This window comes from Psammomys obesus, unplaced genomic scaffold (genome assembly GCF_907164565.1).
Source record: "Psammomys obesus unplaced genomic scaffold, mPsaObe1.curated_primary_1811, whole genome shotgun sequence".
Classification (NCBI taxonomy): Eukaryota; Metazoa; Chordata; class Mammalia; order Rodentia; family Muridae; genus Psammomys; species Psammomys obesus.
Window position 1 is genome coordinate 31,828,368 of NW_026596040.1, and position 24,851 is coordinate 31,853,218.

General features: G+C 38.0%; 1 protein-coding gene across 1 annotated transcript in view; it reads right to left on the bottom strand.

Annotated features, from left to right (window-relative positions):
• The window catches only part of Dcc (DCC netrin 1 receptor), a 727,907-nt gene that overhangs the window by 1,445 nt on the left and 701,611 nt on the right, over window positions 1–24,851 (bottom strand). Inside the window, exon 28 of the mRNA XM_055622855.1 lies at window positions 2,646–2,788. Coding sequence (XP_055478830.1) covers window positions 2,646–2,788 — 143 coding nt within the window. The remainder of the gene's footprint in view (window positions 1–2,645; window positions 2,789–24,851) is intronic.

Here is a 24,851-nt window from a genome sequence, read left to right on the forward strand (position 1 = left end):
AACTCCCTCCCTTTTACCCCTTTCTTAAAATAGTTCGTTTTAATGAATATAGACATGATAGTCTATGCTATTCTCAATTATTCCTTTCAGTCAGTTATATGTTTAAGACAATGGTCTGAATCATTATTTTTATGTCATATAGCCAAGAGGCATCACCTGAAATCATGGTCAGAGAGCCCCTCTCATCCTGCTAAGTCAGTGTTAATCATCTCCAGAGACCATCAGAATAAATTGGTATTCCAGGATCCTCACAAAACCTTATCACCCATGGAAGAATGTTCAAGACACATAGGCACATGATATAAGCATATGAGCATCTTTTAGGAATATTAATATGTTAAAGAAATGTTTGGTCATATACCATTCAAACCTGACCAAGGATTGAAAAGTAGCCCATTGGCCCATCACATTGTCTTATGTAAAAAGAGTGAAGTTGTAGTGAAACGATTACTTTACTTGATCAATCATTTTTTCATTTCCTCTGTTTCTTTCTTTCTTTCTTTTTTTTTTTTTTTTTTTGAGGTAGGTTCTCAGCAGAATATCCTTGAAGGCCTTGACCTCAGACTGAGAGAGCTCCATCGGCCTCTGCTTTTTCAGTGTTGGAATTAAAGGTGTGTGCTACCACACAGGTGGTTTGCCAGCTATTTTCATATTTGATGTTTTGGTTGTATAGTTTTAAAAAAATTATATAATTTAAAATAAAATAAAATAAAATAAAATTTTATCAGTTTTTATGCTTTTAAATTGGCTTGTGGAAAATTTAAAATTACGCAGGGGGTCACATTATTACCTTGTAGGAAGCTACTGTTCTAAATGTGTCCCATTTCTGCATTTCCTTTCATATATATTTCTTACTGCATTTAATACCATGTCCTTTGCTTCCACTATTTTCAGTCAACTGTAAATGTAAAACAGGCCATTTGACATTAGAATTAGAACTTCTAATATAAGAAACACTTCGTAAGTTTAGTATTTGGACCTAATTTTAGATATGGCTACAAATTATATTGAAATAGATAGCTGTATTCTGACAAGAATAGTAGGTGCATTACAATTTTAATCTTGTAGAAAGTGTGTTAATCCTGTAATGTTCTTCTAACAAATATTCAAACAGAAAATACACATCACTGATTTCCTTGTTTTTTATGTTGTTATATTACTTTATGGTTCAGATTGTTTAACGTTTTAAGTCATGAAAAATGTATTATTTGTTATTCAAATGAAATAATCTTTTCTTTTTGAAAATCATATCTCTGATGAAAATAATATTAGCTAAGGAAATTGTTATTTACATAGACTCATCAACGACTGATTATACTTGCTACTTTTGGCCTTGGATATTATTCAAGTTTTATTATTGTAAGATTTGCAAACTTGATTTAAGTCTCTTTTCACACATGCAGCAACACAAACTAGTGGATAGTGGCAAATTTTCTTTCATAATCTGTGCTTCAAAAAAAGAAAAGACCCAATTTAATAAGATAGAAATCTAATCTTTCTTTTTCATTTTCCCCTTTCCATTTTTTGATAGTCAAGGTGTCTGATATGTTAATTCTATAGAAGTCTTTGAAATTTTTCCTCTTGAACACTGTTCAGAAGCACACTAAAATTCCAAACAGCTACCTTTGGGCAACCTCATTTCAATATGACATATTGCACTTTTGATAGTAAGGTTTTTCTTTTCTCTCAAAATTTCTATTTTCCCCTTTATCATTGATTTTTTTTTCTTTGAGTTTTCTAATTTAATCATGGTTAACTTCCCATCTTAGAACAGAAAAATTCCCTTCCTTAACTAGAACGACTTTCTTTTTATTTTCTAAATGTAGTTTTTAGTTAGCTTATAAGCCAGCATACTTCAAAAAGGCTTTTTCGTGCAACCTTAGGTCTGGCTAACCCTGCCTTCCCTTCTCTGCTCCCCAGTCCTCCAGTCCCCATTACCATCTCACCACCTAGAGAGCTGCCCCATTCATGTGACTGTGTTATTCTCTTCTCTAATTTTTTGTTTTGGGTTGGAAGATTGGAGGTTTGCATGTAGTGTTATAAGGAAACCTTCTTAGCTTTCATGACCCCTTCAGTACATTTGACCAACTCCCTTTACGCTTGGATATTTTTTCTGCTCCTAGTATTCCCCTTCTCTGCTATTTTTTTCTTCCAAATACCACGTTTATTTTTCATTTTGAATTTTCTTCTGAAATATATATATATATATATACTATTTTATGGTTTTAGAAGGAATGATAACTTCAGAAATTCCCTGAGAATATAGCTTTCAGTTAAATAATATTTAAATAATGAACACATAGTTTAGTTTAAATGATTTCAAGATGTCGCATAGTCATCACAGGGTATTATATGGGTGTGTGTATACTTTTATGCACACAAACACTTATGGATATACACATTTATATAAAATATGTGCATATATGATTATACAAATTCAAGGTTTAGCTAATATTTCTTCATATAAGCCTGCCCTTGAATACAACTGCATCTTTTATTTAATCAAACTCCTGGTATATGTCTTTTTTTTTTTCTTAAAGCTTTTGCTTCAAACTCAAGTGTAAGCAAGGCATAAGAACAATGCTGTGATATGATGGTGAATGTGACCACTTTAGATCACATTGTACAGCATGACGGGTTCTTACACTGGCTGGATCCTCCGTCGGCTTGTGACTCTCCTCAGATACTTCAGGGGCTGTTGGCACAGACACAGGAAGCAAAGGGGATCTTGCCTTTCCTGCCAGCCCAAGAGAGGCCGTTTTAACATGAGTCTTGGGAAGGGTAGGTCCTGGAATAGAAAACACAGATACAAGGTGATGAAAGTAAGGTATAGAACCTTCAAAGAACAATCTCTGTCGTGTCAATCAAATCCAATAGGCTGGCTTTGACTTTAGCATGCTGTTCACCCCATGTGTATAACTGAATGAGATCATTTTATTTCTCCTGAATGGAAGACAAACTGTGAGAAGGCCTTACTGGATGAAGCTCTGTGAGTCATAACTAATTTCCTGTGGAATCCAGATCAGGCAGTGAGCTCCTAACTTCTCATCACAACCTACAGGTATCAGGGGAGCTTATTGTCCGTTAGCCTCTGGTTCAGGCTACAAAGGCAATATAACCCCCAAATAAACTCTAAATTGTGAAAGATACAAAGATATGTGAGCTTAGAAGAAATACCTGCTTAGTCTATAAAGAAATATTAGTAAAATGAAGTCTTGCATGGATAAACTGATAGAATTTTATTAATAATTATCTTTTGACCTACTATAGATTAATTTTGTCCTGATCAGAATAAACTCTGTCAACAGAATACATTTTAATACCTATCAAGAACCTGAAAGAAAATATGATGTCTGGTGAATGACATTTTTATCACAAAAAAATTGTTTTTTACTTAGTTTGAAATATACATTAAAAAAATCCAGCTTAACTTGTATCAGCATTTCTGTTTCATCTCAATTAACTCACAATAAATGCTTGTAAAGACTTGGTAAATTGGCTAGCACATGTCACAGGACTAAAGTCATGTCTACTTAGCATTGAAACCAAGACGTTTAGCACAAAACTTAAAGTGTCGGAGAGCTACCCCCATGAAGTCTCACCAGCATGGCTGCCAGTCAACATAAGCTCTGAACAAGAACCTACTCCAGAAAATTGTCTCTGGCCTCCACCATCATGCTGTTATGGCAGGTGTGCCTCTGGTCATATCACACATACCAAACACTCACAAATAATAATAATAATATAAAAATTGCAACTTGAATTGGTCCTTAATAAAAAGAGGGAAGTTGCTGGGATAAAACAAATCTATGAGGCAACATTTTAAATATTTAAACATTCGACACAGTCATTTTTGGCTTATAGTCAATGATTAATTTTTGCTACTATTATTCTCAAATCAAAGGACAGTCAAATCTCCATTCGTACAGAGATTGCAGTGTTAGCTTGTTTTCACTAGATGTGAACAAAGCATGCGTTTGCTGCATTTACCTCTATCCTTACTTATTCTTCAGCATGTGACTACACAAGGGTTTTCCTGGCAGAGTCTTACAAATGGAGCCATTAAAAACATCTGTTCTCCCTCAGTTGTCAATTGGATCTTCAGATGATCCTCACACCTAATTTGTAGTAATGTTTCACATTATTTGGCTGGAGACATAGGTTAGGTTTTGGATATTTGCCTAGTGTACACAGGGCCCTAGTTTCAATTCACAGCATTGATATAGATGATAGATAGATACATTGATAGATACCTAGATACATAGATAAATGAAATATGGATACTAATAAATATATTTAAAAGGAGATAGACATTTTGTAAAGAAAATTTTAAAGTTAAAAGTTCACAGAATGACCACGGCATGGTGGTATACATACCATGGTTAAAGGAATCATTTGTTTAGAGCTGCTCTGCTACATAGCCTAGTTCTGTCTCAAGCAACATGTCTCTTGCCTTCTATGTACTGGTACATGCACAGAAGACCTAAGAATTCTGCCATCCATACATGAAACAAACAAACAAACAAACAAACAAAAACAAAACAACCAACAACAAAAAGTCCAACCAAGCTAATAGTTAAAAAAAAAAAAGTATGTTGTTGAATTTGAGAATGGATGTATCTGTTGAATTCCTGATTTGAGTCACATTCTCTGAATTGTGTTCATTTACCCTATAAAGGTTTCCAGGTTATGGGTAAACCCGAGTTCAGCTTTATTTTCAGCAAAGTGGTACCCTCACCTTGCAGGGGCACCTCTTAGGCTCCACTACCTTAGCACAGCAGGTGCTTCTTGTTGAGTGTTTTCCCTGTGGACTTAGTTGTACATATTTATTTGTTTTTAATCTAGGCTTCCTAGATGATGAGAAGAACAGATTCATTCTTAAGGTTCTCTACATGTTTTAAATAAACTTGAACTAAGCCTGCGAACTTTACCAGACACATGCAATATGCCCAGTACACACTGAGAATCAGTTCTCTTTAACGCAGCTGTTTACAAAGAAAAGGTAAATGTGTCAACTGGAGAAATGAAAGGGCATGGGTGCAGCTTATAATGGAAAAAATTGTAGCAGGGCTGGTTCTTGTAAATTTTTTTTTAGAATTTACCAGACTTAGTCATATGGTGCTTAATATTTATCTTAGTACATTTTGGCAGCTTTGTATGTAGAGGGAACGTGATGTTTAGGCATGGCTTACCATTATCACTGTAGAAATACTCTTAGATATATTTTTTTGACCTAACACATGGGCAGATGCTTACTGTATTATACTCCATTTGGTATATTAATACATTAGACTACAACACAGGTGTGCCTAAAGACTACCTTAATTTGATCTCATTAAAAAATTAAGATTATGATAAAGTGATTTTCTCGAGCAGTGGGGCAACAATTATTCATTCTTTCAGAATGTACTAAATGTAACAGTTATTCATTCTTTCATAATGTACTAAATGTAATACAATGACAATATACTGTGAGCTTTGTACAAGAGATCTCAGCAATCTTGGATCCAGAACAAAAGGTGTGTGTAAATATCAACAGAGTTCTTTTTTTTTTTTTCCTGAAACACTATTCACAGCATCATAAATGTTCAGAACTCTGGGACATCAGTGGGTCCTGGATCCTATCCTCTGACCTCCTCTTTGGTTTTCCTGAAAAGAACCTGAGGTCCTTAGAAACACGACACTAGAGTAGAACTAATCTCCATAACATTCCTATAGGCAAAGAATTTGAGCGGTCTCCCAGGACTTATTATTGGCAGGATTTGACTGGTGCAATCAGTGGCCTTACATGCTTTTCCTTTCCTTATGATAAAGAAGAATTAGAGTTATGAGTATAGGAAAAATTTTCCAGGAAATATTTTTTAACAACCAATTAGACAATATTGATGTCAAAACTACTCTTTAGTAAACCACAGAAGGTTTATATGAGCTGAAGGGAAAACAGTGTATGCAGCAGGGCAGACCCTTCACCTCACCTGGACAGCACAGTAGAGCTGGTTCTGGTGGAGGGCGCTGGTATGAGCTGACCCCTAGGGCATGAGTGCAGGAGGGCCTTCTACCTCATCAGTGCAAAACAATGGAGCTGGCCCTGATGATGAGGACAAGAGATAGCCAGCCCCAAGGGTGTGAGGGCAGGAAAGCTAGCAGCATTGGGCGGCCTAGCTGGAACCATGCTGGAGAGCTCCACCCTGGTGTGGCGGAGTCAGGGATGCTGAACAGCTCAGTGACTACCCAGCTCCAAATTCATGGCTTTGAGTTAGCCCTCCCCCTACACCATCTATGAACTGTTAGAGCATGTGAAAGGGCCAGTCCTTCTGATCCGAAGCTGCAGGATCTCCATGACACAGGGCAACAACAGGATAACTGGGAAGAGGCCTAGTGATGATCCAGTATTGATGCTGTCACAGAAGCTAGAGACCTTGAGCCAGACCAATGACTCATTGCAATGAATATTTATAGTGAAGCTGTGTGGACAAATGGGTACCCTGTGGGACACACTGTGACACACTACAGCATCCATGAGGAGATGTTTTATATGCTTTTTTTATTTTTTTTGTTTGCATGTTTTAAATTTTCTTTTGAGTAAGAGGTTGCAAGGGCAGAGGGCTGAGATAAGGGGATAGGAAAAGGATTAGAACTGGCATGCATGATATGAAAGTCACAAAGAATTAATAATTTAAAAAAGTCTACTCTTTCGTAAACAGGAAATATTGCAAATGAAGAGATTTCTATGAAAGCCTTTGTGCTGGGAAGCTGACCCTAGTCTCCTGGGTGTGCATTAATTCTGTGCCTGTGCTCTGTCTCTCTTTGTATAGCTTTAGCATTTTCTGGTTTAAACCTCAGATATTTTAAACTGGGCACTAAAAGCCTGAGTTCCAAAAATCTCACCAAGCTGTGCTGTACCATTTACGTAAGTATTTGAAGCTCTCTGAGCAATTGCTTTCTGATTTGATTTTCTCGTTTGTATCCCTAGTCATCTATGGGGCTACAAGTCAGAGCTAATTCTTTACTGTGCATCTTACAACTTACCAGTTGCCTTCCCCAAGGGTCACATTCTGACTTCATCTTCTACAGCCTTGGAACCAAACATACATCTTTATATAAAATAACCAGTCTTGTGGCATATACCATTTTGAAGTGAAACAGAAATGCATTCCTCTGGCATTTACGTTAGTGAGTAGAGCCTGGGGACTTTGCCTTAACTGAAGACATTTCACAGAAAACCATCCTTCTGCCTCTTACATACTGATGTGCTGTTGTTGGGAGAACTTTTAACCTGAGTTCATTCCTCCATGTTGAGATTTCCTAGATTACATTTGCAGAAAAGGTTTTGGTATACTTTGTAAACATTGCCTGATCTTTTTCCTACATAGCTGTCAGGTTATTGTATGGAGTCATCACCAGTGGACCTTTGAAGTCCTACTATTTGGTATAGAATGCTGGCCCAGGATCTTGCTTTGTTATTCTGTCTACCCTCTGTTAAAAGATTTCATTACATAGATGACATAATGATAAACTCTGGTCTTTTGCAGATCTAGAAATTTAGCTAAAAGACATACAGGTTCATCCCCACCCCCTCACCCCCCCCCCAAAAAATGGGAGATCAGTCAGCATAAGGTACAAGGGCCAGGCTCGGTTATAAAGTTCTCAAATGTATTATGGTTTAGTAAGATGTGTGTAATTCCTGAAAGTGTTATTGGCAAAATCCTATAACAGCCTGACCTGTAAATGAGAAAGATCTACCAGCATTTTGAGATTCTTGAGATATTGGTGAATTTTCATACCACATTGTAGTTGGAGCTTTGGTTCCTTTACAAACTCAGTTATATTATATAAACATGTTTTTGTTTTAATACCAGGTGTGGGATATATGGCTGCTTCAGATTGTCCACAGAGGCAGGCAGTCCCATGCAAGCTCTAAGAAGGGTGTGATTTTTGTCAGCTTCAGATAGTTTAATTTTGGGGACTCTGAGAGGGTATAAATCTAGAATCTAGGGAGGGATAGGGAGGGAGGCTGCTGAGGAAGCAGGTTGCTGCTGCTCTTCCTCTCTGCTGCTCCTTGTTGTTGTTCATGCAGTTTGATGAGAAGTTGAAGATATACTGACTACAAAGATTGGACTTGCCCTGAGGAAACTGATGACTCTAACTAACGGGAAACAATCTAAAGAGACATACGCTCCCCCTTTCACCTCTAACCTTCTTTTGATCCAATGTAGTGTTTGGAGGTTGGAAGGGAGTTGAAAGAGTGGACAAGAGTTGTAAGGGAGGTAGAGTATAAGAACTCCAATAAAAATAGATAGAAAACACACATGCCAACTCTCCATCTTGCCCTAGCAGCCTATCCGCTGTATAACTTGATAGAGAAAAAAGTGCTATATGGGGTCAGGGCAGAAAGCCTAAAGCAACTTTTAAACAGGCTAAGGTCCTTGTAAGACAGGATAAATAGCTCTGTGTCCTACTACTACAGTCTGTCTTTCTGATAAGTGTCACCAGGAGTCCAATGGCCTAGAGTTGGGGGCTATGGCAGGAGCAAACAGTTCCAGTAGGGTTTTTTATTTCAGTCATGGAAAGGGGCAGAAACTCCATGCACAGAACTAGAACATCAGCTGTGAGAAGTATATAAAGCATCACAACAGCAGGAATTCTTCATGCTTCCCACAACCGCCACTATAAAAACAGCTTACCTGACAAGTGTCTACACTGAAGGTGTCCTGGCCAAACCTCTTTCCGGTGTAGCACACAACCAAACTTTACAAAGGTGGCATGCATCCTTATTGCAAAGATGTAGGGTGTCTGCAAACTCCATCTCCAAAGCCATGAAGGCTGCCTTAGGATCAGAGTCCTTAAAAGCCACCCAGCATCCGCCCAGTGATTTATCCAATAGCTAAGTCAAGCAAAGTAGTGGAGGGGATGCCTTGTACACAGATGGTACTAGCAGGCACACCAAACAGAAGTGTAACCTGTACTGATACAAATGATCACAGATGTCACGCATCTGGAAATAGTAGTCAATATGCTGAGTTAAGAGCAGAGAACAGCGGAGTCGCCTGAAAGAACCTTCGACCAAGTGAGTCACTTGGGAAGGAAACTTCAATTTTTTTGTTCTGCCTGCAGTATATGGCGTGCCTCAGGTTCCCGCCTTTTGTGAGCTGTCACCAGCGCTGGCGTGTGCGGTGGTGATGTGACTGTATTTGAGTGATTTCTGTGCCTGTAAGTCACCCTTCATTCACATTCCTTTAAGTAGCCCAATAAAACTCACTGGTTTTCCGAGATAGACTCTGGTGGCATCTGTATTTTAGTCAGGCCTGGAGGTTAAGCACATGCACGTCATGTCTCCTCAGGAAAAGTCTTGTCAAAAAATATTCTAGGTGAACTTTTAGGGGGGATTCATTCATGCACTGTTTTGTATAAAAATAGGCATGCATGCATGTGGTTAAGATCGGATGTACTACAGATCTGATACACAGTAGAGGTCTCTTAACTTAATCTGCTAGTTAAAGTATGGAACCACTGCACATGCTGCTGACTATAGAAACCAACCTTTTCTTGAATCTTGTAAGAGACGGAACCAAAGAATAATTAAGATTCCTTTGTTATGCCCAGATCTCAATATCCCCAAAGACCACCAGGAGCTGGGCCTTGTATGCAAGAACAAAGAGCCTTTGTTATGGGCTTAAGCGTGGGTTCCCCCACTGTCCAATGCAGTGGATTAGGGAAGGAGCCTCTAGAAGCTGCAAAGCTAGTTTTTTTTATTATGGCTTGAGGAAGGAGCGGGACTTCTTAGTTACATGGTTGGTTTGCATTTAGGAGAAGCAAGCTTGACATAAACTGACTGGATGGTGCTGATCTAGGGGATAGGGGAGTACTTCATGGAGCATCCAAGTAACAAGGCTTCCCCAGGTAACAAAGAGAGTTAACAAAAAGTACCCAGGTAACAACACCATTTTGATTAGCTAAGCAAAGGTTTCTAACTAACCTTTAATTTGGTTGGTCAAGTGCTTGGGGGGACTTTTCTAGGCAGTTACTAGATTATTGTTTCTGATTTTCAGGGAGGTTATTGAGTTAGTGTATCTCATTTGCATGGATTATAGAAACATGATCTAAGCAACTGTGGGGACTTTCCCAGGGAAGAGAAACTCAGGCCTATAGTATCTTATAAAGCCTGTTATGGCGGCACAGGTGCTGCTTAGGCCCTTTATCTTGGGTGTCCTAACTCACGTGGCTGACTGTCAATCTTGAACATGCATTTCTAATCTACCCTACTGCTTTACTTTGAACAAACTGTGCTAGCAAAATCCATGTAAGATCTTAGATCTTTCAAGAGGCTAAGAACCTGAAAACACCTGGGCCAGACCCACAGACCACAGTTAACGTTTTGAAAAATCAAAGAAGGCTCTGTGACCTACTCTTCAAAAGCATCGCTAGAAACAGCAGTAAGGAGAAAATAAACCATTTCATCAGTACGGGGAACCCTTGTTTCATCATGACTGGAGATGTCAGGGCTATTACTGGTTTTTCTGAAGCTGGCAGATTGGAGCTGCAGCTTACAGGATGACTTCATTCTTATTTACTTGTTTTAGAGGACAGCACTTACTTTGATAATTGTAATATGCATGAACAATCTCTACAAAACTTCTATGGATCAAATCAGAGCAAAGTATCAAAGCAAAAATAAAAGATAAATATCAAAAGAACCCCCCACATCGCTCCAAGCTGCTAATGTAATAAAATCTCTGCTGTACAGTCAACATACTCTGAGCTCTGTTCCAAATACAAGGAATGACTTTCAGAGTGTGATCAGGAAAGGCACCTCACTTTGGGAGGGAGAAATAAACACATATGTGGATGAGAGCAAGAGAGAGGAGGAACATTCCTGGGGTGGCACAATTTGGAAAACTCATCTGCTTGCATTTAGGCATGGAGAGATGGGGGATTCCCAACCAGGGACAACTAGCTGATGGGCAAAATGAAGTCTTTTGGAGTTACTCTATTATTATTATTATTATTATTATTATTATTATTATTATTATTATTTGCAACACAATGAATGTGATCTATAAAATGAAATCCTGATAAATGCTCACACATGCTGAAAAGAATTCACAGCCACTGCTACTACAACACATGCCTTGGAAAGGCAAGGAACTTTGTTTTGGCACAGGTGTTTATGATTTTGAGTACATGCTCACTATATTTTACTGTTTTTAAATCTACACTGAAGTAGTTTACTGTGGTGGAAGAGGGTGACAGAAAAGTGCTTATCACTTGAGAGCCAGGATGCAAAGTATGGGACAGAGACAGGAAGGGGCCAAGTGCCTAATATATGCTTCCAGGCTAGGCTCTTGACCAACCTAACTGCCTTTGAGGAGGTCCCGCATCTTACATGTTCCATCAGTTCTTAGCAGTGCCATGTTCAAATAAGGAAGACGTTAAAACAGGCTTTTGAGAGACAGGTATGCACGCTATAAAAGTGACATTAATTTCCCCGCCTCTTTCTTTGACTCTCGGTTTTTTTTTTCATATCTATCAAAGTTAAGTAGTTTTCGCTCTAAATTATAACAATTATATGAGAAGCTGATACACCCATCTCACCTGCATTTCATTTCAGTTCTGATTTTTAAATTTTATTTTATTTTTGTTTGTTTATGAATACGTTTTATTTTGTTGAAACCTAATTCTCATTTTCCCATTTTTAATTCTTCCTGGGCTTCTCCCCAAAATTAAGCCCTTCCCCCCATTTAACTTTTGATTTAAGGTCCTGACTCTCCTTGAGATTTAGGAAGCATCAGATAAGCATGGTGACATGTGCTTTAAATCCCAGCACTGGGGAGACCAAGGCAGAAAGACTATTGCCCATTCAAGGCCATTCCAGGCTACCAAGAATTTGACTCTGACTCAATAAATAAAATATAAAAATTAAAGAACACTAGAAAACATTGGTTAACACATTGATAAAAATGTATTAAAATAATTTTTCACCAACTTAATTCATAAGGGATAGCAGTTTGCCCTTAAATTGGTGCTTTATAGAAAAATATAGGCTTTATTAGAAAAACACTAATGAAAACCTATAACAACACTTTAGCTCATTTTTGCTTTTTATATTTCAAACCATAAGTTGGTTAAGTAAAATAATGCAGTATTAAATTTCTATGAGTTGAAATGATCCATGGTTAATTGAAATGTTTCAATTTGCAAATACTTCGGTTGAAGCCACTGCACAATTTTCCATGCCTGGGGTACATGCTGGAGAAGCACTTCAGGAGTCCCTTGGCGCAACACCGGAAGCTGCTATGTTAAATAAATGCTTTTCCATGCTTATACAACTAATTAAGTGAGCATCGCTTTGGTTTTAATGTTGTTTCCTCAGCAGGACCCAGTAAGCAGGGAAACACAAATGATGATGGAGCTTCGCGATGGGCCAGCAGTGTGTACCGGGGGAAGATGAACAGCCTCAGCAGGCATTTACTGTTCTAAGCTTTATTTCCACAGTGAAGTTATTAAACATTTCATTTGCTCATTAGGTGCATAATATATGACTGCCAGGTGCGGCTTCCTGCTAGCATCTCCTTGCAGAACTTGCTCTCTATTACAATACTCTCTATGTTGGGAACTACCAGACTGGACTGCAGCAGAAAGGCACTGCACAGAGCCACCTGGGGCAGATCAGAGGCCGTGGTGCATCCTGGCTCTGATCTTCACTGTACCTTTCAGATTCTTGCCCACTTTTTCCTGTAGCCAACTCTAGTTTTCATTCCTTTATTATTACGAATAAGATTAAAGGACAATTGATTCCCCTTGTCTCTTACCTATTCTAAAGTGGCAACTGAAAATGGCCTCTCACTGTCTGCTTTTGATGTGAAGAGCATTCTGATACGTACTAATTTTTAAGTGATCCGCCTGCTCATGTCATCTGAGAATGAGGGAGGTGTTGTAGAGCCACCTGCTATGGGAGAAATGTGAACTATGTATGGGAAATGTATGGGAAACTGTACATTCTTTACTATTTTATGTTCACAAAATATTAAAAAGTAAGAGTGAGCAGCTGTATTTACTCATATACAACAGTCACAAGTGTTCCTCGCAAGCAGTGGCCTAGTTTCAAACATGAATGTTTTCACGTTAAGAAATTTTACTTCACAACACACACGAGTGGATTGCACTGTAAGAGTACTGAGCATTTAGATGGTTCTAAGAAAAGGCTTGTTTTCTTCTAACATTCCCATTTCTCTTCGGCGACATGGAAACATAGTAGATATGTCCCCTAGGGATGTCCTGACGAGGGGTCTTGCCTCTCTACCCCTATATATTCTCATAAGTAAACGGGGCTACACTGAGTCACAGGGAAAGTGGTTGTCACATGGTGATATTGATGTAATAAAGGTCACTACTCGCATTCTTAAACCTGTGTGTAATTGACATAAAACCTCTCCCGTTGTGGAGACTGCATTTATTAAGGAACTCCGAAAGGCCTGACTCCAGTGGAGCAAGCAATAGTCACATGGTGAGGGAATAGGAGGGAAGCCTCCTAGTCATTCCTGCCAGGTTGTTCCAGAAGGTCATTGCCTGCTGGAATCTGGATTTTCATTCGGTCATCAGTCCTTTATCTCTATCTCAAATATGTGACAGAACCCAGAGAAAAAAACGTGGGTGTCTCTTCTTAGAGGTATGCAAACTATGATACCCTACAGTTTCTTATATGTTCCTTATAACAGACTTCCTCAGCACACTTTATAGTGTTGTCTTGGCAACTAGAAAATCAAGGTTCAAAGAAGACAAGGGAATGCTTATGTCCACTCACCAGTCAGGGACCTTGGGTCTAGAAAGGAGAGAATAAGAATGGTATGGCAGGGAGATGACAGCATGGTGTCAGCGACTTAGAGGGGAGGAGTCAGAGAAAAGAACAGTAATAAATCCTCAGATTTCTGCTCCTCTCTCTCTTCTGCAACTGGGAGCGCAACCAAAGACGAGGCACATGTGTCCACCACTGTCACGTTCTACCACCAAAGCCCTGCAGATTCCCCCTTCTTTCTTTATTCCTGCTGAATGTCTTCCCTTCTAATAGAGGAAACAGTATATATGTAACCCCACAACATTAAAGAAATGAAAGAATTCTGAAGACTCAAATACAGTATTTATGAGATGGTCTTAGTTGGAAAAATACAACAGAAATTGTATCCACGTTTTGTTGTTGTTGTTATTGTTGTGTCCTTTGTCGCCTTTCAGGTACTTCTCCCCTGTTCCATCCCTACTCATCATTTTCCACTTTCTTTCTTTATACTAAACATCTGAAAACACAAGCCATCTATTCTTTCCTATGACAGAAAAATGATCCAATAATGCAACCAATGAGAAATCAATGACAGCTTTACAGCTGCCTTGATTTATTTGAATTTAATGATAAATGATATAAAGGTGATAGCAGGAACTGAAAGATTTTCTGTTGTCATTTCATCTACCTGTTTAAGCGATGCTTTGCTTCTTAACTGAGCTCTCCAATATGATGGTACTGTTTTATTTTCCGGCTCCCTTTTTCTCTGGCTGAACCATGAACTAATAATCCTGTAAATGATTTAATTATTCTCCGGTGGCTATCTAGCAAGCAGTTAATAAGATACCTGGTAGTCTAAATGAAAACATACACTTTTATGGGTAAGTCTATGGTCTAAGTTCCCACCTTTGCATTTGGGAATCTAAATACCAAAACTCACCAGGCAAATCAGGGGCCAATTAATATTAACTTAAAACAAACAAACAAACAAACAGAAAACAAAACAAACAAAAAATGAGGTTTCTAAAACAGCAGGGGATAGAGCCTAGCCAATCTGACTGGAAACACGAGTCTAAGTATGGTCCCAGGAGTATTTGAGGCTGTAGAGATCCTAGCTCTGACAGGTGTTTATTTTGCATTTTGTAATGGAAAATATTTAACCTTAGAATTTTAAAGATTTGAAAGGAGATAAGCTTGTCAAACAACTCTTGCATAATATTTCTTCAGGGAAATAATGACTAGGCAAAGGTAGGTAGAATGTTCTCAAAGGCAGACTGCTGTGTAAGGATGCTAGTGTTCTTGCAATTTGCCCAGTGCCTGACTCAATGAGGAGAGCAGGGCCAATGCTATGCTCTGATGGTAGCCTTTTCAGCAATACAATGAAGGAATGAAGGTGGACAAAGGAACAAGAAACTGATGAGTCTGCAGAAAGTTTATACCAGCAATTACCCTTCATTGAGAGGCTTCATAGAGTAATTCTCAAGGAAATCAGCAAAGCTCTTGAGAAGAGGGTTCACTTGAGCAGTTTTTTTCTGTTTTTAAGTAATTATTTTTATTTTTATTAATTACAGTTTATTCACTTTTTATCCCCACTGTAGCTCCTTCCCTCCTCTCCTCCCAATCCTACCCTCCCTCTTCCCTACCCGTGTCCCTCTCCCAGTCTACTGATAAGGGAGGCCTTCCTCCTCTTCCCTCTGATCCTAGTCTATCAGATCTCATCAGGAGTGGCTGCATTGTCTTCTTCCATGGCCTGGTAAGGCTGCTCCCCCCTCACAGGGAGGTGATCAAAGAGCAGGCCAATCAGTTCATGTCAGAGACAGTCCCTGTCCCCATTACTATGGAGGCCACTTGGAAACTGAACTGACATAGGCTACCTCTGTGCAGAAAGGCAAAGAGGATAGACATGGAGGAGGGTGAAAACGGGAACAGGACAGGAGCCTACCTACCACAGCGGGCCTCTGAAAAGCTCTATCCTGCAGGGTATAGAGAAAGATGCTGAGAATCATAGCCAAACTGTGGGCAGAGTGCAGGGAATCTTATGAAAGAAGCGGGAGACTCTAAGACCTGGAGAGGACAGGAGCTCCACAAGGACAGCAACAGATCCCAAAAGTCTGGGCACAGGGGTCTTTTCTGAAACTGATACACCAGCCAAGGACCACTCATGGAGATGGCCTGGAATCACCTGAGCAGTTTTATGCCCACACTCTGATACTTTTCTTGGGTTCCCAATTCAAAGTCACAGCTGATTTACTCACCTGGTTAAAATAGCAATAAAAATACAGAGAAAAAGAGAGAAAGGAGAGAGAGACAGTAGCAATAGAAACTCAGTCTTCCACTGGCTCTCTTAATGCACATGATCAGTTGTCAGGTGTAAAGATAAACGTTTCACATTCTAGCCATTACTCTCTTTAAAGAGCCTGCCTTGACTTCCAGGGATTTATCATTTTCAACAATGTCACATCATTATTGAAACTAAACTCAGTTAGTTTAAAGAATTATTCTGAAACATCTAGTATAAAAGGGGAATTTACTTCATTTGCTCAAATAATTTTTTTTTAAATTTTTTTTCTGGTTCTGTTGACCCTATTTGCAACAAGTGAAAGGGTTAGACTAACTTTGTAACCTGTATGTCTTCTAAAGCCTATAGTTTTGAGTTTTAGGTTCAGGTTAAGCTAAAGCCTCTTAGTACCTTTCCAGAGAATGGAGAAATGTGACCTTATCTGTGAGGACAGATATTAAAAAAGCGAGTACGCAATGACCTTCACTCAGCAAAAAGAATGACCAGACCCTTGTCTTCGAGATAGTGTTTCTTAGCAACCAATCCAGACTTCTTCTGAGTAGCTTCTGACCTCCAGCTAAGAGCCTGCAGCCCTAATCTTCAAGGATGAGCTAACCACCCCCACCTTAAATTGCAGCTGCATCCACACTTGGCAGGACTGGCCAAGCTTGAGCACCTAAGACTAACCAGTTATCTTACTTTATAGCTTCCTCATCCAATCCTAAATTGCCAAAACTACAACTTCAAATTTACCCACACTTTTTCTTTTAAAAAGCCTTTGTCTCCTGGTGCCACTCTTTGCTGACCAGCAGGGGTGACCCCGTTGCACATGGTTAAATTAAACCTCTTGCTTTTGCAATGAGTCCGTGGTCTGTGGGACTTTCTGGGAAGAGTGCGATCTTGAACTCCTGAGCTGTGAGACCCCAGTCTTACACAAGAATCAAAAAGAATTCACTTAATAATTTATAGCCATTCTGATTTATTTATTTTGTACTTCTGCTATGAAAATGGTCAATTTTATTCTTCATGAAACATCTTTCTTCAATATCTGATTTTCATCCATATTCCAGTGTTAAGATTTCAGAGACATAAAATTCTAAATTCATAGATAAATAATATTGCAGTTGTATCAATATTGTTTAAAATAATATTTTTAAATGCAGAAAAACATAGAAACCCTGTACTTAGGCATCTTACCACTTTATTAATTGGCACTTGATACAGACTGTAATTGTAATACTAAATTATTTATAATAGCACACAGTAGATAATGTTTCTGGTAAATATTTCATGTGTAGTTTAAGATAATAATTTTTAACTTTCAAAATTCACATTATTGTGTATACATTGAATTATTTTCCTTTCTACAGAAAAACAGATGATCACAGAGACTCTGTTTCGTAAAAGACTCCTGACCCAAAGGTCTGGATTCCTTAACATTGTAAAATGATTGGTTTTAATTTGGTGTCATTCTTTATTGGAAGTCAATGTAGAATATATACTCACATACACACATACTCATAAATCGGTATGCACGAGGGCTATGTTTAGAATGCCACTTCCAGATTACACTGTGATATTGGCACATTGCCATCTTAATTCAATCACTTCCAACTTTTGAATGTGTATCTCTGAAACCGACCTCATTATACATATTATTTCTTTAAAGGAGACTACAATCTCACAGAATGTTTATCAGTCAGTACTGTTGTTGGTTATGTGTTTTTAAAATACTTTCAAGTATAAGAGTAAAAAAGCAAAATCACCTCTTGAATCCCCAAAATAGTTGTAGGAAATAGCTGGTATAAGGAAGTTTTGCTTTTATCAAGGATGAACAATTGTCTGTGTTTTGTAAGTATTCCCCTAGGCATGGTCTACACTTGCAGGTTGCAATTTTCTCAGCCACTTAGTATTTGCCTTCCCTAGACTATAGGACTGCATATGCATATACTTATATATACACGTATATATTCAGATGTGCACATATATTCTTATAGGTATCATATAATCTAGTATCATTCCTATAACCTTTAGTAAAATATAATCCTACAATCTTTCCTCAGTTCTCTGAATGACAATATTTTTTAAAATCAGATTGCTTCTTACAATATATTTTAATCTAATTCCATTTACTGTTTGGAATATGATCGTATCATTTTCCCCTTTGCTTTCCCCACTCCTCCAAAGTTTCCTGTATATGTCTCCTTGCTCTATTTAAAACTCATGACTTTGTTTTAAATTATATGTTATTATATTTCTAAATTTGACCTGCTTAGCCTATAGAATGTTCCTTGTATGCGTGTTTTCAGGGCTGAGCATTTGGTATTGGATAACCAGTTGGTGTGCTCCTCCTTGGAACAGATTGTTTCTCCCACTCCCAGCATTCCTTAGTTTCCTGGAGTTCTTTTGTGTAGGAGGTAAAGTCTCATGGATTTCTCTGGTTCATATCTTTTGTTGTACTTGTTTAGCTCATACCTTTGCAGTCATGGTTTTGAGACTTTATGGGATTAATTACTGAAATTATTGGGAAACACTGTCTCACAGAAAACTCCTCAATTCTCTAACCATTAGAGTCTTTCAACCCTCTCTTCTGCAATGTTCCTGAGTTTCAGGCTCATGATTTATTTATTTAGTAGATTTTTTTCCACTGGGATTGAGATTCACAACTCTGCATTTTGGTTCATTATGGTTTTCTATAATGTCTCTGTCTGTTGAGTGTTGTGAGGTTACTTGAGAGTTCCTCTCCTAAAATGACTGTCTGTTGAGTGTTGTGAGGTTACTTGAGAGTTCCTCTCCTAAAATGATAAATTAAATCAATGTACATTTTACGGGAAACAGTATCATATATGTTTGCAGACATGCACAGGTGTATGGTGAATTGATGTTTTCAAAAACGTTAAGCATTAAGAAGCAATGAACTCTTACATTTTATAAATGTCCAGGGATGGGAGATGGCTTAGCTGTTAAAACACTTTCCGTACAAGCAAGAGATATGAAGATCAGATGCTCAGGACCTAGATCAGTGTTAGGTGAACATGCTGGCTTGTCTATAATTCCAGATGGAGCAAGGGATTCCAAGCAAGATGGCTAGAGGGACTAGCCATACTGGTGAGCTCTGATTTTTGATAAGAGACCCTATCTCAAAATAAAAACATAAGGAGTATTTAAGCAAGTTTTGTGATATCAACCTTGGGCCCCCACATGTGTACTCACACACATGCACATATAACCACACCCGTACATGTATCCACACATATTTACAAGTGTGTACACACACACACACTAACCTCACATGCTCATGTACTAAAAGAAGAAAAGAGGCTTTAATGGCTAGAATCTAAGCTCTGGGTATTTTTGATCATCTCATATATTTTTAAGTCTGTTTTATGTTTTATTACCATATGTTATACATAATTATAGACTAATTATGACATTTCCATACATGTATGCAAACATATTTTGTTCCCTTGTCTCAGTTCAGTTCTTTTCCTAACTAGCCTTTTTTTCTGTGTTTTCACTTTTTCTCTCTCACTCAGTGTGTGTGTGTGTGTGTGTGTGTGTGTGTGTGTGTGTGTAAATGGCTAAGATGTTATTTACTGGAACACAGGCTACACAGGTACCTTACAAGTGGTTAAACCATTGGAGACATGCTTCGTCCTTTCCTGGCAACCATTCATTTCTAAGAATTCCTCAGTGTACCGTAGGAGCTCTTCAGTGCCTTCCCAGTTAATGAGAAGATGCTGGCAGTGCCTTCCCAGTTAATGAGAAGATGAGAACAGCTGATGAGGGTTCACAGGTAAAGTGGCCATGTTATTCACAGAAGACTGCATTCTACAATACAGCCTCTAATCCTCTAACTCTTAGTCTTTTCTTCACCCTCTTCTGTGATATTCCCCGAAGCTTGAAGGATATGATAAGGGTGTCTCATTTATGAATAGTCATTTATTCACACAACATTGAGGAGTTATGAGTCTTTGCAGTTACCTCTGATCTCTGCAAAATAAGAGTTCATCTGATCAAAGCTGGCAAGAATACTAACTCCTGGGGATAAACATACTAATTTAGAGGCAATTTGGTAGGCATGTCACCTCTATTAACAAAACAACTCTAGCAGATTTTTCCCCAGCACCTATGATTTCCCTTGCCGTGGAGAAGACAAGGACCAAATTTATAATACCAGAAATGAATCCATTCCTTAGGAATTGGAGTCCAATCCGCCATAATGTGATCTGTTACCACTATAAAGGACTGACTTCAGTTGCAACAGTGCACATCTTGCCTGTCAGATTAATCATGGATGTTCAGGGTCCACAGCTGACTGTTGACAACTTCTCCCCTCCAGCACTCCCTGATGCTATGAGGGCCGGCCGGTTGGGAAGACACTCCTAGCTTAATTTCTGAGGAATGCTCTGTATCGAGTGGTTAGAGCTGTAACGGAAGTTTTGGTTTCCTTACAAACTCAGTGATGTAATGTAAATGTGCTTTTGTTTTAATCTCAAGGGTGGGATTTCAGCTTGGGCTTTAGTTTGTCCACAGCGGATAACTGCCTCCTGTGGGTGTGTGGTCTTTGCCAGCTGGTAATGACCTGCCTCAGGCAGCACAGAGAGGTGCGTGGTTTAGGAGTCTGAGGGATATAAATATGAGAGCCCAGAAAAGGAAGGTGTGGCAGTTTGGAGAGACCAGAGAAAGAGAAAGTGTGGCAGTTTGGAGAGATCAGAGATGGACAGTGGCAGCTTGGGGGAGACAGACGGAGAGAAATGTTTCAGTACAGCTGCTTGGAGGACCTTGCTTGCTGTTCACAGAGATTGATATAGCCCCCAAAGAATCTATCGACCCTAAACAGCCGGGAGAAATAATGTATCTGCACATCCTCTCCCCACTAACCTTCTCTTTCTTACCTAGGGTTAAAGGGCTGGTGGAAGGCAGGTAGAAGCTTAAGTACCCCAAATTAAAAAGAGTTTAAAAACAAGCACAATGCAGAATTTTTTATTTTTATTTTTTTAGCTATAGGGTCTTAGCATCTAGGAAACAGCAGTGATAATTTTCTGAATTGATTTGAGAGCCTTGGCTCTTTTCCTGAAAACAGCACATTGGGAGGTAGTTCACCCATGACACTGGTATTTTCATGTAATCAACTGTGGCTTTAGGGAATAGCTTTATCTACATACACAGGACACCTGCATTCAGAATTCTTTTTAAATACTTAATTTTGAATCAGCTTACCATTTATCAGCTTACCTCATGGCTCTTTCACACATCTTTAGCTTGATAGATACTTCATGATAAAATTTTGTAACAAGTATCCCTAACGATGGCATCCTTGCTTGAAGGAACTACTATATTTATGGTGGCTATTTTCTTGAAATGCCTCTGTATCTTGGTTTCTGGAACGTTATAATAGCATTGTTTTATCTCTAGGACTCCTTTTTGCTCTACCACAAAAAAAAAAAAAAAAAAATAGAGATTTATCTAGGATACCGAGTCGGTTTTGAAATTTTGCTTTTTTCCTTGAGGTTGTTTTCCTAGGAGTTCGCATCTTATTCTAGTCAGTATCTGCTGAAATGCTCACCTTCTGAAGATGATTCTCTGAAATAGCACTTCAGCTGAGACTGCCCCCATGAATGTTACATCTCTCCCTACACATTGTGGATTTCCTCCTGGATGCTCAGACTTCTTCATCCTCAAAGTTCTTCCTTCTCAGAAGGCAACCTTCCCCATTACTTCAATCTTTCTGTTTGTTTATAACAAGATCCCTGACCACATGGGTTAAAGCAGCAGTCACCTGGGACTCAACTTCCTCCCATCTAATTACTCACTTACTCAACTGTTTCTGCTTCTAAAAGATAAGCCCTCACTCTCTCCTTCAAATGCATGGCACACTTTCACTCTCATTCTTGGTTTACTATTTGACCATCCTTAATAACAGCTCAGTTGTTTATCCCACTCAGCCTTTTCCCAGCATATAAACTCACCACAACCCTAGAAAACACACTCTGAAGCAAGACTATTTTGCCTGTAAACTTTCAAATGCCATCACCAGAACCTTCCTGATATAGGATTGTGACTCTACAGCAGTCTGGGAATAGGATTCACACTGAAGTCATGCAGAATGTGATTATGTTTTTCATCTGCTGTTTAGTGACAAAGGTCACACTTTAAGTTCTCAGAGCATTGTTTATTTTATAGTTGCTATGCAATATAAAGGCATAGCATGTGCCAGCTTTTTTTTTTTTTTTTTTTTTTTTTTTTTTGGTGTGGGTGTGTGTAGCTAACAGAGAATTAAGTACTGATGAGCATGTATGTCTTACAAAATGATTTTTTTTTTTTTTTATACTGAGCTACCAGAAATGTAATTTACTGAGCCTGGATTCTCTAAAAAGTCTGGCTAGTTAAAATTTTATTATTTCTTGTTTGCATTGGAGGTAAGTGTTAAAAAAATTCAACCTGTTCTTTTAGGATTAGCCAAAGGGTAGACCTGTCGAGGTTATGCATGGTAAGATACTAAAAAGGAAAGAATGTCTCTATACGATTGTTCATAAACACTTCAGTGCTCAGCATAGTCTCCTATTTGGAATTCCAAAATATCTCCTCTTTGTACAAAGATTGGAAGCCAATTCTGAGTTTAGAAATGAGTTCATCTTATCTTTAAGTTTTTTTTCCCATCTCTACATGGAAACTTATTTTAACATTAAAATAGGAAAATAAAAAATTGTATATACTGGGGAAGAAAACTACAAATAAAAATACCATAAAATAAAACTCAAAGAAAATGTAAATTAGTTGTCATGAAACCAAAACTGAAAAAAAAAATTGGGGAATTTTTGTAATTGTCTTTTTTTCTACAAAATATTGTGCATTGTGAAACACATTCCAAAGAACACATTAGGATGTTTCAGGTAATATACAGAAGCACAAAGTATATTTATGAACTCCTTTCATCTTTTTTCATCCAATGTATCTTCATAAGAAGTATTTTTCCATTTATGCTTCTCTGAAGAAGGAATAAGAACATGAACTTACAGCACTGTGTTTCATAATGGCAACTTTTCAGTAAGAAAGTCTGAAGATCCCATCGACATGGGTAGAACCCACTAACTTTTTACTTCAGTATCTTGTGGGGTTTAGTAACTATTAGGCAGCTACAAAATAAAATAATAGTGAGACTATGCATTTATATGATATCAAATGTTAATTTTAGAAGATGTTCCAGAGGAACAAAATGTTTCAATAGGACACTACACGGGTCTCACTGCTTTCTGAATTCAGAATCTCTGAACCACGTAAAGGTTCAAAATGTGGCAACTGGACGACAGAAGAGGAATGGGGGAAGAAAGAAAAAAAGAAAAGATTTTATTTTTTAAGCAGTAATTAGAGAAACAGGACTAAAAAAAAAAAAAAAACAACAACAAAAAAAAAAAAACTTTCTCCCATCCTATTTCTATCACAAGCCTTCTTGAACACATATTTACTTCTTAGGTGCACTTTATATTCAATAATTAATTATGATAATATCTTTAGGGAAATTATGTGATTTAATTTTCTTACTACCCACATAAACATTACTTTTTAATTACCTCCTGCTGCTTTGATTTGTACCATCACTTTTTATAGGTTCAATTACTCTCATTAACACCAGAAAATACTCTAATTTATTTTATAGATTACATATGATAGTCACCCAGGTATTATACTGAGTGAAACAAAAATTTTCATTGAACCCTGAGTCTCTATGCTTGTAAATCACTCTGTCTTGTAATAAGTGTTCCTCACTATACCAGTGGATCACGGGAAATCTAGGAGACATTATGACCAACTCCAAAATGATAAGCAACTTCCCAGCTCCCCAAGGGAGCTCGCCTTCAGCAGAAAATTTCCCACTGAAAATTTTAAAATCTTAATTATCAATTTTTGTTAGACAATAAAATAAAAGACATTTTTGGACCTAGAACTTCTTAAGCACATTTATTTTTATTAATCACACCAATGCTTTCATAAGTCACTGAAGATGTGCACAAATTTTGCGGTGCTTACATTGAAAATAAAAGCTTTAATTTTGCACAGTATCTTTGTGAAAAGGGAAAGCTCTTGGCCCTAGGTTATGGAAATTTATATTAATGAGAGTTTTCATTTGTTTTGTTTTATGCTTTTACAAATATTTTATAAGAGATTTTGAACAAATCTTAGAAACCTAAATTAAGTGATGGGAAACTGTGGTCAGGATGTAATACATGAGAGAAGAATAAATAAAAAATAAAATAAATAAAAACTACTCATACACATTAAAAAAAAAACTAAATTAAACCCACATAAATAGATATAAAATCACAACAAAGAAAAGCAGACCTTGGAGATGATGTTTCATAGCTGAGCCTAGTTGGGACATGATGAACAAGAAAAGGTAAGTTATCTCCACCATGTTACATGTAATGAACAATTTGATAGTCTAAGGAATACATAAAGACAGTAGAAAATCTATACAGCTGTGAACCTGTGGGTTCAAACTACATGTGTGTGTGCAATCATACATAGACACACATACAGAGAGAAAGAAGAGGGAGGGAGGGAAGAGTGAAGGGGAGGGAGGTAAATTTAGTTTCAACTGAGTTATCAAGGTTCCCCAAACCGGTTAGGAGCACATGTTCTGTTCTAAAATTAAGCTACTCCAAAATGTATACTGCAGAACGGCTTCTGCCCTATCACCTAGAATCTCTTCAAAACCTCAAAATTTGGGGGTCTTCTCCAGATCCACTAAATTGGAACCTGTTATTTCCAAGCACATGAAATTTTAGTCTCACTGCTACA